This window comes from Neopsephotus bourkii, unplaced genomic scaffold (assembly GCF_033783945.1).
Source record: "Neopsephotus bourkii isolate Nb327-2 ecotype Australia unplaced genomic scaffold, CSIRO-AGI_Nbou_v1 NB_1630, whole genome shotgun sequence".
NCBI classification, from domain to species: domain Eukaryota; kingdom Metazoa; phylum Chordata; class Aves; order Psittaciformes; family Psittacidae; genus Neopsephotus; species Neopsephotus bourkii.
Genome location: NW_026902105.1, coordinates 9,798,936 through 9,812,425, shown reverse-complemented (window position 1 = coordinate 9,812,425; position 13,490 = coordinate 9,798,936). Strand labels below are relative to the sequence as shown.

General features: G+C 43.6%; 1 protein-coding gene across 1 annotated transcript; it reads right to left on the bottom strand.

The window, feature by feature from the left end:
• Positions 1-3,512: 3,512 nt before the first annotated feature.
• CCN3 (cellular communication network factor 3) lies at positions 3,513-9,314 on the bottom strand. The gene is given in 5 exon segments (XM_061373443.1): positions 3,513-4,698; positions 6,156-6,364; positions 8,170-8,421; positions 8,641-8,939; positions 8,941-9,314. Coding segments are annotated over 5 exon segments (1,146 nt in total). The 5' UTR covers positions 9,030-9,314; the 3' UTR covers positions 3,513-4,401.
• Positions 9,315-13,490: the final 4,176 nt, after the last annotated feature.

Here is a 13,490-nt window from a genome sequence, read left to right as displayed (position 1 = left end):
AGCAGATTTTTCCCCCAGGTCACACTAAGTGTAAGGCCAGGTTGGACAGAGCCTTGGGTGATATTGTTTCATGCGAGGTGTCCCTGCCCATGGCAGGGGAGGTAGAACTGGATGATCTTAAGGTCCTTCCCAACCCTAACTATTCTATGATTCTATGGTTCTAAGTTTTGTGCCTGCACTAGAAGCTCATATTACAAAATTTAACATGGCAGATATAACTAGAATAGCTTTTTGAAACCAGAGCTCATACAGAAAGCTTTGGTATAAAGGAATTATTATTGTTTCGAAAAAAATAATGAGAAAAATAAATTCCAGTGTAGCAAGTTGCCAGAGGAGAGAAGTACAAAGTTATTTCATGCAGTTCAGGTATGGCATAAGATATAAATACTGGGACTAGCAACAGTGACTAAATTTCTTCCTGTCCCTCTCCCCACACAGATATAAATTAATAAAAGTAGAATGAAGGCGAATTATAGCTTGGACTAGAAAGAAAAAAATTCTATTTTTCCTGAATTTTTTATTGTACTACTCCTAGAATTAGACTGGAAAACAGAAAGGGTGAAGCCATGATCTTACTGAAATCAACTGTAGTATTTTACTCACTGTGTGGTTTTCACTCTAGTGTCACACATAAGACAGTTGGTCAGTGAAGGCAAAAAAAAAGGCATATTTGCAATATATCTTTGCTGCATTAGAGAAATTTAAGGTAGATTAAACTCAAGAAGCATGTTGCTTTAATGAAGTCCTAGAAATGAAACAGTCCCAGAAGCTGAAAGTACCTACAAATATCTCTACTAGGCATATGTGCTGTAAGGGGTGATGCTGGCAAACATCAGCACCAACTCATTGAAGGGGTACCTAGCCCACCTAGCCCTGCAGTCAAAAACTGTTAAAGTAGATAGATAGATAGACAGACAGACAGATGGATAGATAGATAAGGTTTCTAACAAGCTTATTTTTTTTTTACAGTACTAGCAAAGAAAAGGTAAATTTGATCAGAGAGCATGGAATGAACAAGTCAGCCAGCATACTTTCTGCTTGTTCCATCAACATACCGTGGCATTGTATAGACCCATACAGTGAATGTCAAGTGATGTTCCCTGAAATGCTCAGATGGGTATCCTTGGAGATATGAAAAATGAATCGCTGACATTTGAACGATTTAATTTTTCTCAATCTGAATAATTTAACTTTGCTTGTTTGGGAACATCACTAATCTTAAATCATAAATGCTCAGGATTTTATCACTGGGGTTTATTTATGCAAATATCGCAGGCTTGGCTCACCACTGTTGGGTTTTAATTAAATCAGTGTCATGACCTTTTGCAGGAACATACTGAAACTAGCCCAAAGACTAAGACAGTAACCAACATATTCAAGTAAAACAAATCCAAATGTATATAACAAAACTGATACCAGATGAAAAGCTGCATCAAGTGAGTTGAGGTAAAAATAGCCAGAGAATTGGCATTATCCATATAGTCTAAAAGACAGTGGAGAGCTGTGTCAGATCTTCGTCTCCTTTTGTCCAGAGGATACATTTGTGTTCATTTCCAAAATATATTTTTCCTGCTAAAGTTCTACAGCATTGTAAAAACACATTGAAGCTGCAATAATTCCAGTGTTAATAAAGGTAGCGCTATATTTGGAAACCTTTGCACAAACCAACCTGATTCTCAGGGGGCAGGTAAAGATGTGGGGAGAAAGTAGTTTTAAATAATCTTCCTTCCCTCTCTCCTAGATTCTAACCTGCCTCTAACCACTCCTCAGCAACCTAGAGGAGTCTTGGCCGCATGCTTTCCAGCCCTCAGCATTTTCCAGCACGTGCTGGGGTGCAAAATGAGGAAGAACATTACAAACTCTTTACATCAGAGACACACAGATCTGTTGGAGTGGGTCCAGAGGTGGGCAATGAAAATGATCAGAGGGCTGAAACACCTTGTCTGTGTGAGAGACATGCTGAGAGAGTTGGTGTTGTTCAGCCTGGAGAAGAAAAGAGGCTCTGGGGAAGACCTTATTGTGGCCTTTCCATGTTTCAAGGGGCTTATAATTAAAATGGGGACAAACTATTCAGTAAGGCCTATAGCAATAGGACAAAGGGTAATGGCTTTAAACTAAAAGAGGGGAGAGTCAAACTGAAACTATGAAACAAATTTTTTATGCAGAGGATGATGAAACACTGGTAAACGTTGCCCAAAGTAGTGGCAGATTCCCCACCCCTGGCAACATTCAAGGCCAGGTTGGACAGGGCTCTGAGAAACCTAATCTAGTTGAAGATGTCCCTGCTTATTGCACGCACGATTGGGCTAGGTGACCTTTAAAGGCCCCTTCCAACCCAAGCTATGCCATGATTCTATGACTGGGAATTCACCAGTGGAAGGGCAGGGAGTGTGCATTTGTGCATGAGCACACGCCTGATGAGGGGCAAGACTAGTCTTGTTCCAGCTGTTTGAACAGCATAAGGTAGGTAGGGATGCGTTGAAAATAATTGCAATGGCTACAAAGAAGTTTATCAGTGGTACCATTAGTGGGGGAAGCCAAGCAAGAGTCCAGGTAAGGACCCAAGTTCTATCTAACCTTAACTGAACCAGTATGGGCTTTAGCATCAGGGCCTCATGCTTTCAAGGATGACTTAAGTTACTAAAAAAGCTTCAGCTGCTGATGCTTGCTCACAGTTTTACTTTAGGCTTCATTGGCTAAAAAGGGCATCTAGATACCTACATGTAGACACCAAATTTAGAAGTATTAACCTAGAGCTAAATACGCTGGTGTGTATTGCCAAACTGGAGGTTGCTAGCTCCCTCCAGAGAAGGATGCTAGGCCAAATATGCTGAGATTTAGCCTTCTGCCTTTTTTTCTTAAGAGAGAATTATTTCCTACCACATAGTCGTAAATACAGTTGTGGCGTAAGTACTACTCTGGTTTCTCTAACAAAGATAGATGCACAGTGAGCTAAGCTTGGTCTCAGAGTCTAAGCAGCTGAATGTCTGCACAACTGTGCTTATGACCTGTCTGCACAATCCCACTACATCCATGCTTTAGCATACATGAGACTGCCCCCCTCAGGCTCCACATCCCCTGGGGTTATTGCCATACAGTACCTAGCACAAGCAGGGTCACAGGCTGCTTTTGGGAGTCTGAAATGCTGAAATATTCCATTAAATTCTTTGTTAGTACTTCAGACCCAAACCCAAACTCCAAGACACAAAATTATTCTTCCCCACCACCACTATGTTTCAGGGCACACCACATCCCAACCTAACTTTATTTGCATCATCCTCCCAGAGTAACTGATTTTGAAAGAGACCTCTCTTCTAATGTGTGCCTCACAAATTACTCATCCTTTCCTGCACCGAGACACTCCGTATCTGTTAGGACAGTGATTAGCATGAGGTACACTAAGAACATCACAAGATAGGGTCTTCTATCTTATGAGTCTGCAGATCCCTTCTCTTCCCACTGTTTTTAGCTGTTAAAAGTTGGTAGTTTCAGAAGAACAACTTTAGGAAAAATTATTTTTAGTCATATAAAGTTTATTTACTTAGTAAAGCTATATTACAATATATACAGTTTCTATTTACATATACACCTTTCTAACATACAAAGCACCATATGATACAGTTAGCATTTAGGAGGAATTTACAGAAATTTTGTATCTAGTTATATCTACAGACACACATTGGTTTGAACCAAGTTCTCCTACGACGCTGACTTCAGTGCGTTTTGGATTAGACTGCTACTAAAGCCACCAAAGAGAAAAATACTGTCAGCTATCAATCTGCTGTACTTAAGGATAAGAAATCTTAGCTGTGTCATTTCAGGGGCTATGTGCAAACTTAATCCTCAGAGGAAGTTGGAGGTACAGATAGAAGGTATTTTATAAGATGCAAGTATGCAACACTTTCATCAGTAAGATTTTTACTGTCATCAGAAACAGAGTTTCATTAGAATAGGGGAAAAAGCTCCCACTGCCTAAATGTTTATATGCATTAAGCAAAGTGAAGTTAAAAACCTGTAAGCTTATGTGATATGGTATCATGCATTCCCCAAGGAATCCATTTACTCTTAAAGATCCCAGTCTTACAGCTACTGAAACTCCAGGCGCGATCCCCTTAACTCTAGGAGAAAGTCTAGCTGTTAGTTTTGCAACCTTTATGCCACCGTCAAGAAAAGAAGAAGGCTCTGTCCAAGGTACAACATTTCCTTCAAACCAATAAAAGACATTTGGAGGGAGAAAATGTAAAATGAGGTATTTAATAAACTACAGGAAAACCAAAAGAGCCTAGACTGTTTTGAAAAACATCTCAGGTATTTTATGTATGCAACTGTTACATTCACCTGATTGTGGGTCAAGTTTTGTATAAATTCTTTCTATCTTTTGGGCTACCTAATTTGTGCTTTTCATATTTTTGCTTCATTAGACGTCGGATCTGATGGCTGGAAGAAAACAATGTTACTTTGAGGACAGTTGTTATGACAGACACAGGTGTTAATCAACATCATTGGCTTTTTTAGAACTTTGCCCTGAGGACAGCGGAACTCAACCTGAATCGTTTTGGTATTGTGTGGGGTACAGCATCGTCCATCATTGCAGAGGCCGCAGTACCGAGGCTTGTATGTCTGCACACTAGTGCAGTTCTTGTATTCAAAGTGAATGGCTTTCAGGGACTTCTTTGTTCTGATACATTTCTTCCCCTTCTAAGAGAAATATTACGAGATATTAGATATATCACTGCAGAAGACAGAAAGCAATTAAAAACTGACATGCAAGGATATAGGTTTACTTTGAAAACTTAAATTTGCTGTCTTTGCTCATTCAACAGCAATAAAACTCTGCAGTTGCTTTAGTAGTAACTTACAGGTAGCTCCTGCAGCATCTGCCCTTTGACAGCAGTGTGTTATTGGGCCAGTAAAAGATGACAAATAAAGCTCACTCTTGTCATGTAAGACAAGCCAAACCAACATTCATTATGAAACTAAACTCAGGCTAGTGAATCAAAGAGTCAGGATGCCAAATGAGCAAGTTATAGGACTAGATTCAGTAGGATAAAAAGAGGGCTAAAACTAATATCAAGAGTCATACGCCATTCTTGTGAACCAAAGCAGAACCAGCTTTACCCATGTTAATTCTTAACAGATGGCTGTCTAACTTGTGCTTGGAAGTCTTCAGTGACAAAGACTCCACATCTGCCCCACACAATCCTAACAGTTCATTATTCTTACTGCTTGGAAGGTTTTCACTCATGTCTTAAGTTTTATGCAGTCTAAACTCACCATTTCTTGTTGTATCCCCACGGACTCAGAACAGGCTGCAATATCTGATGAGTTATGAGAACACATCTCTGTTCTCTTACATTCAGAAGAAGTTCGGTTTAATCAGTTTTTCCCTAGACATGTTTTCTAGACTTCTGATCATTCTTGTTAGTTTACCTAAATCTTCCCCAATGTTTTAAATCCTTTTTAAAACTCAGTATTTAAAACTGCACACACTATTCAGCAAAGGCCTTAGCAATGGCTCCAACACTCAGAACATTATGTGAAGTGATGGTCCTCTTACTACGTTATTCTCCCTGACAGTAACATTTACATCACGTGTAGAAGCAGCAAAAGAGACAGCTTCTTTGGATACACATTTATTCCACCTGAAGTGTCAGTGTTGGATTTGCTTTTGGAAAAAGCATCAAAAGGATTAAGATAAGGCTTAATTTACCCAAGCAGATTTTGCAGGATTTCACACATTTCTCTGCAGTTCCAGATGCTTAACAGACTAGAAATCTGACATACCCATTCTGCATGACTGGAGCAAGTACACGGAAGGGTAGTACAATTGAATTTGTGGGAGAAGTTAGACTGCGTGAGCTGCTGAAATAGTCTGCACACACAATACAACTGATCTGTTTGGGATGGCTCAAATTGTTATAGAATGATTTGGGTTGGAAGGGGTCTTTAAAGGTCATCTAGTCTAACCTCCCCTGCAAGGAGCATCTTCAACTAGGTCAGTTTGCCCAGAACCACATCCAGCCTGGACTTCAATGTTGCCAGCGATGGGGCATCTACTACATGTTGTGTATCTGGAGCATTCTAGACCACAATATTGCAACCTTGGAAATAACAGCTGAAGAGATTCTGCTCCATTGCTACTCATTGCAGCATACCTTATCAAATGGCTCTTCATTTTCACAAGGTCTTATCATGCAAAGTCGTGTCTGCTTCACCATCTCACACTGTTGATTTCTGTTGGTAACACGGGTGGAAAAGCCTATTCCACAGCTTTTGGAACATGCACTCCATTCTGTTGTCTGCTCAATACAATTGGCACTTGAATCTGACACACCGATCCCGAGTGTGGCCTCTTGTCTGTAGGCTGGAGACAAAATCCCACAGAATTTTGTTAGAAGTTTGTGTGAAAACCCAGTATCTGATAGAGTTTTATAACATCTGGGAAGGAACAAAGAGACAAAGAAAGGTTCAAATCCATGTTTTGTCCGAATTCAGGAATATTAAAAGCTGCCTTTTTAGGACCCCTGGATAGCAACTTACTGCATCTAAAAATAACAGAAAGGTGCACAACTCAGTGCTCAGCAAAGCATTTAGATCCAGTTCCCACAAGTCCATAGCTGGAAGAATCATTGCCAAATTTTTAACCAGTTTAGAACTTTGCTTTAATAACTCCTTTTTCCTCACTCTTCAAATGGAAATACTTCACAATTTGTTCTAAGGCTACATAAAAAAAAATCTGTTTATATTAGATATGTTTTGAGAGAGACTGAATGGTCCTCTAAACTAATAATGAGCATGAAAACAAAGGCCTTGCTTTCCAAGAGTCATAAAGTCACCTGATCCTTTCAATTATTGACAGATTATAGCCAGGGTGATGGGTGGGAGGAATGGAGTAATTTCCAGGAGTCACAACAGCTACTCAAAGCCAAGCCATATCTGATCATCATCCTGCCTTCATGCCAGTGTGAACCTGTATTCCGGAAATATTGCTAACTATATGGTTTGGTCCAGCAGTTATCAGAGGAGTAAAGAGAATGGGGCAATACAACTGAGCTGCCAGTCACAGCTCTGGCTGTTAAGCTTCTCTACATAAGCACTTCTGCCTTTTGCATGGTAAAGCTCCAGGGTGGCCTCTCAAGAGGGATGGCTGTTGCTTGAAAGAATGCAGATAATCCATCCACAGGCATTTTATGGATTAGCTTGCCACTGTCAGATAAATCAAAGGAAAGACAGTAGAAAGGTGGCAAGCTTTTTGTTTAGACCTTATATGCCTCACAACGAACACTTCGTAGCCCTCTGAAAAGCTATTATGGCTTTTCTTCCTGGATCCTTCCTTGCTTGTTTTTCAAATGGATTAGCTGAGTTTCAGCGTAACTAACCGCTTAAGACCACTGAGAGCAGTGACTGGAAGAGAATGCAGTGCCGTCAACCCTCAGTAAAAGTAGCTTATGAAAATTCATGTTCTACTGATAGTCTAATACAGTAAGAAAACAAGGGAAAAATATTATGTAGCTTTTTTCAATTACAAAAGCACTTTATGAGTTCTGTGTTTTGGAATGGGATGGGTTTTTTTCTCAGATTCCCTCACTGTGTTCATAACCACTTGTCTGAACACTTTGTAATGCTTTTAATGCCAACAATAATGGCGAGAGCTCTAGCATAGACAGGCAGGAATTTGTTGGCATTTTAGCTGTCATGCTGACCACTTGTAATAGCTGGGGAATTAGGGAGGTGGGGAAAGTCTCTTGTAGACTAAGCCATTACAATAATATTTATGATGTAATGATATTCTTGCCCAGCAACTGGCAAGACTGCAGCTTTGATTTAGGGGGTAATATTTGGAGGATTATGATCTCATCTCTGTTTTATTCTACTCACAGAACTACCCTGTACCAGATAAACAGGAATTTCAGAATTGGGAACTAACTTAACTACCTTTAAAAACTGCTATGCACATCCATCCTTTGCCTATATTTCCTTTTACCTATCAAGCTCTGCCTTTATTCATAACAACTGTTATACTTACTAGTGACTCTAGATGAGAAAAAGGATCATAAAAACCGACTGCACAAAGCACTGTGTCTTATATTTGGCAACCCCATGGGTATTTCCAGTGTGATATCACCTCCTCCTCACAATGACTCTGACAATTAACTTTCATTTCCTCACCAGCCATAGCAAAACCTCCCAAAATCACTTCATCTTTAGGGTCGCAGATCCACTTCTCACAGCACTCTCCAGGGACTTCGACCTTCCTGGGGAAAGGGCAGTCGGGGCCTGGGAGCAGCAGGTCCAGGTTACAGCGGGGCAGGCAGCCGATCTGTCCGTCTCGGCAGGTGCACTGGTACTTGCAGCTGGGCTGGAAGGTCTCCCCGTTGCGATAAATCATGCCGTCGAACACGCAGTTGTCTCCCTCCAGCACTAGCGAGCAAAGCGAACGCGTTTCACTGAGAGGGCACTCTACCCGTGAGCGGGCCGCACTTGACACATCCACAGCGCCCTTGCCCGCATACAGCCCTCGGGAAGAGCTGCTTGGCCCGAAGGCAGGCGAGAAAAGAGCGGTTCAGCGGCAGCCCCTGCGGAAAGTCCCCGCGCCAGCCCGGGGCGCGCTACCGGCCCCCCAGTCCCGCCGCCACCTACCCATGCAGATGCCTGCGGCCCCGCCGCCGTCCTCGGAGCCGCGGTCGCAGTAGAGCCCGCTGCTCTCGTCGCAGGGCAGCAGCGCGGAGCAGCTCTCGCCGCGCTGCCGGGCGCACACCAGGCAGCAGGAGCAGCCGTCCAGCACGGCGGGCACCCCCGGGGCGCAGCGCGGCGGCTCGGCCGGGCAGCGCCCGACGCAGGGACGGGCACACGCCGACTCCTGGCCGCTCACCTGGGGGGACAAAGTGGCCCCAAGGGCCGGGTCACAGGAGCCGGACCGGCTGCCGGCTCCCCCCAACACCCGCCGGGCGCCCCGCACTTGCCTCGCACGGCCGGAGCAGGAGGAGGAGCAGCAGCGCGGGCAGCCCCTGCCCGGCGCCCGTCGCCATGGTCCCGGCCGCCGCCTCCCCGCCGCGCTGCTCGGCTCTGCCGGCAGAGCCATTGCAGCCGCTTATATGGAGCCCGTCGGGGACCCCCCTCCGCCGCCACCCCCGCGACGGGCAGCGCGGCCCGGGGGCGGGAGCTGGAGCTGGAGCCGGGCCGGGAGCTCCGCTCCCCCCGCCCCAGCCCCGCACGGCCCTGCCCAGCCGGGCTCCGGAGGCGTTATGTGGAGAGGGGACCGGAGCCCCGACGACAGGGCCGGCCCCTCCGTGCGTTCGGGCCGGCGGAGCGCCTGAGGTGAGGGGCTGCCCCGGAGGGGGATGTGCCCTCAGCCCGTCCCTACAGCCCGTAACCCACGCTGTTTGCCTGCAGGCTTCTCCCAGGGGAGCTGCTGCTGCCGGGCTGTAAGCTGTGGGGAAGCACGATGCTGCCCCTGTTGTTGAGGGGCTACACCACGGCCTCTGACACGACCGGTATGGTTGGGCAGTGCTTGGCGTTTGAGACTAACTGCCCCAAACGCAACCGTCTCTCAAGGCTACACTGCTTCTGGCACTTGCGTGAGGCCTCCTGAGCTTTGTGGGCACTGCAGAGGCTGAAAATGGACCTTGTGATGACAAGGGGTTGTGGGGGTGTGCTCCTCATTAAACTCTTCAAGTCATGGGCACTGTTCATTACCAGGGGGCTGTGGGTGCATCAGCTGGTGGGAAAGAGAAGTTGTGCAGGGAGCCCTCCATGCTCTGTACACACAATGAGTTGGTAGGGTAGCAGATTCCCCACTGCTCCCATGGCATGTGCAATCATGGGAGATGCAGAGCTGACATGTCAGGCCTCAGGAATGCTTTGGAGAAGTAACTCCAGTGCTCCGTCCTCTGCAGTTATTTTGGTGTGTGCTGGACAGATTCAGGTCAATCATAAGGGAGACTAAATCTGTTAACAGGTTTTACTTGTGAGGAATTGCCTTCTGCCCAAGGCAGGCCTTCGTGAGTCTTGTTAGGATACAGATATTCTCTACCCCTGGTTGTCTGGGGCAAATAATATGAAATGGATTCTGTTGTGGCTTGTTAAAGAGAAAATATTTGAAAAATAAACAGAAGTTGTAGACAGGCTAGTGAAAACAAGATGTCTTCTAAGCCGAAGACATGACACAACTGGTACACACGAATTTACAAGGCTGCTTGAGCCCTATGCCAAAGGAATACTCAGCACAAAACCAGAAATCACCAAATACAACTTTTATTTTGGGCAAAAGTCACTGTTCCTTTCTTGACGCTGATTGGCAGCAGCAGGGTTTCTGGAGAAGCCTGTTATTCTGTCGCTTCACTGGTGCAGAAATACATTCTCTCCAGTCATGTTCTGGCTCTTTGTTTTCTCACTGACAAACAGCAAGAGCAGCCAAGGGGAACACAAGGCTTTTCAAACCTTATTAGCAGCTTGGACATGGGCTTGAGGTTATTCCAGTCATCCACTGCCTTACAGGTCTTTTCACCTTCCTTATCTCCTTTTTTCTTTCCCCCCCTTGCTTCTTTGCCACTTGACTCTGATTTAGGCAGTCATTGCAAATCCACTTTTTGCAGTACCTTGCTTCTGAACAGCATGGCCAGGCATGAAGATTTGCTGAAGACAAGCAAGGCTGTCCCTGGAATTTCCCAGAAGGAGGGCTGTAAGCCAGAGGGACACATTCGAGACCTGGTTTTGCTGGTCCCTGTTTGTGTGACTCTGATGAGGTTTTCAGTGCTGATGAGCATTCACAGCCACTGAAAGTTATCTTCTATTCCAATGAGATTATTTCATACCACTCTTAAGTATTTTTTGATCTATAAAAATGTTTCACCATATAAAGCTGCAGAGGCAATCAAAGAAATTAGAATAATATTTACCAACATGCTTAATTTGCAAGAAATAACTGTTTCACTTCATTTAATAACTTTATTAAGGCCCTGTTTGTTATAAAATATCAGTTACAAAAATAAGGTGATGCTGCAGTTTAGTTCAGTAGGGCCAAGTACCTTTCCCCAGACATTTCAGTCTTTCCAAAGCATGCATGATTTGGGGTCTACCAATTCTAGGATACTGCTTCATCTTCCTAACAGTGAATCTTTTTGTCTATACTTGTTTGCAACTTTTTAGAGGGTGACATTATTATTATGTGAAAGTAAGCTTTGTTACTCCTCACAGAATAAAATCATGGTCAGGTGGAGGGGTTTCATGCTGGCCCAGCTGGCAATGAATAGCATTTATTCATGATACAAAATTAGTAGGTACAAATAAATATTTTCATTTCTCTAGGTTTGCTTTTTTCAAAGAACTGTGTTTAAGTGAGTTAATATTTGGGTTGCCGCCTTGGATCTAGCTGGTGCAAAGAGTAATCCCTCCTAATATATAAATAAATTAACCTCCACTCTTTGCTCTGCAGGAAGACACAGTTGAAGAACTGTGCCAAGACGTTCTGTTCAGGAACAGAGTCCAGCAGCAGAGTCCAGGAATTAAGGATGTGCTTAAGGGTTTTCCTGCACCAAGGTCGCAGGCAAGGAAAGTGCTGCAAGGAAAGTGCTGGTAGCCAGCAAGAGGAAAAAGGCCAGTATAGTCTGTAATTTCTGACCATTAGGACCATAACCTGTGTAAGTACATAAAAGGCTAACTAGGGGCTGTGGAGGAGAACTAACACTGAAGTGCCACTTTCACCCATCCTGTTTACTTCCACACCACCAGGTGGGTTAGGTATGTTGTACAACCAAAACGCCGAAGGAAGCTCAATCTATAAGGCTGGAACCAGAGGTTACAGATAAAACTGGCTTAACTCTTAGTTTCTAGTCATTGATCCAGAGGTGTCTAGGTATGTATCAAGCATTAAAAAAATGCAAGCATTCATGGTAAAATCCCTATGGGATTCTTTGTACCCACATGGCTATAAAACACAACTTATTTTGGGGAAGGCAGGATTAATGAACAAAGTTCTTTGAGTAACAACAGGGCTGTGCTGCAGCACACCAAAATTATGTTTTTATATAAGGAATCTGAAGGTGTTGCATGCCATGGGATTTGGTATGGTTCCCTGCTCTTGTTCAGGATAGCAGCAGGTGCATGTATTCAGTAACATGTACTCATGTGCTCTCATACCAATTTCTACAAAGCTGGGAAGCAAAGGGATGACTCTTGTGCCAGAAAAAGGTTAGTAATGTTTGCACTCAAAAGAAATGAAGTAGTCTTTATTTGCTTACTTCATTTTATTTTAGAGTTTATTAACCCTAAATGTATAGTTGTGCTTTGCATCTGAAATTCCCAGGCTCACATTTCTGAGATTGTAAAATGGGTCCCTTTTACTGAATGAGATTATAATGGATAAAGAGGATTGGCAAAATTTTCCTTTCTTCATTCATGGAGTGAAACTCGTTTTGGTGCACAGGGCCAGTAAGGTCCTTGAGGACTGTATCATCTAATTTTTATTTCAAGAGCTTTAGTAAAAGATACATGGATAGGTCATGTGGAACACGTGGTTTTTTGGCTCTTCCTTGATGAAGCAGCTATTAAGTGGTTGCCTCTCAGATTGCTTTTTGAGAGTAAAAATACCTGTGTAGGTGTGGGCTGGGAGAAGAGGCTGGCAATTTTAAGAACCTAATGGTGATAAAATGGGTGTTCTGCAAGCTGAAAGTTAGTTCAGCAGAGTTGGGTTTCCCTGTCTTTTTTTTTTCTTCTCTAAAGAATAGCCTTTCCTAGGCCATGTCTTAGAGAAAGGGATATTGCTAGTGAGATCCTAATTCAGCTAACTGATGTTTCCAAATAAATGTTGTTACCAAATGGCATGATTTAGGGCTGTCCTTTGTGCCCATTTCCCATATCCTCGCTGGTCTCTGCCAAGTGCTGAATAATCTGGCCATAAGTAATGAAAACATATTTTATAGTTTTAATTTTGTTTTCCAATATGCTTTTGTCGCACTCTTTTTGTGGCCATAACTGAAAAAGAAAAGGCTTGGGAGAATAAACAAAAACTTACCATGTGTCCTGGGAATAAGCAGTTCCAAAAGTTTTGAATTGAGAGAGCTCTGGATTAGAAACTGTAAGCTACTGAGAATGCGAGGCAAGGAAAACAAATGACGTACAGTTAAGTTGAAGTCTCTTAGCTTGAGCACTTTTTATCATCTCTGCTGCTGCTTAGTGCCACAGGTGTACAGGCAGCCTCAGAATTAACTTTCACCATTTAAGGTTTTTTAAGTTAAAACTATCTTTTGCTCATAGAGCAAATGACTAGCTGGTAAAGACAGAGAAGTGCAAGAATCACGTTCCCTACAGAGGAATACTCCCTAACAAGCTCTGACACATTGTGTAGCTGCTGCACTCTGTGAAGGGTCTCAAGAGTGTGTGACAGCCATTCTGTCTCAGAGTTGGGCAAGGACACTGAGCACACATATAGAGGGTTGTATCTGGGTCATACTTGGCATGAGATGTTCCTCCTTCTAGCTGGAATAATTTTG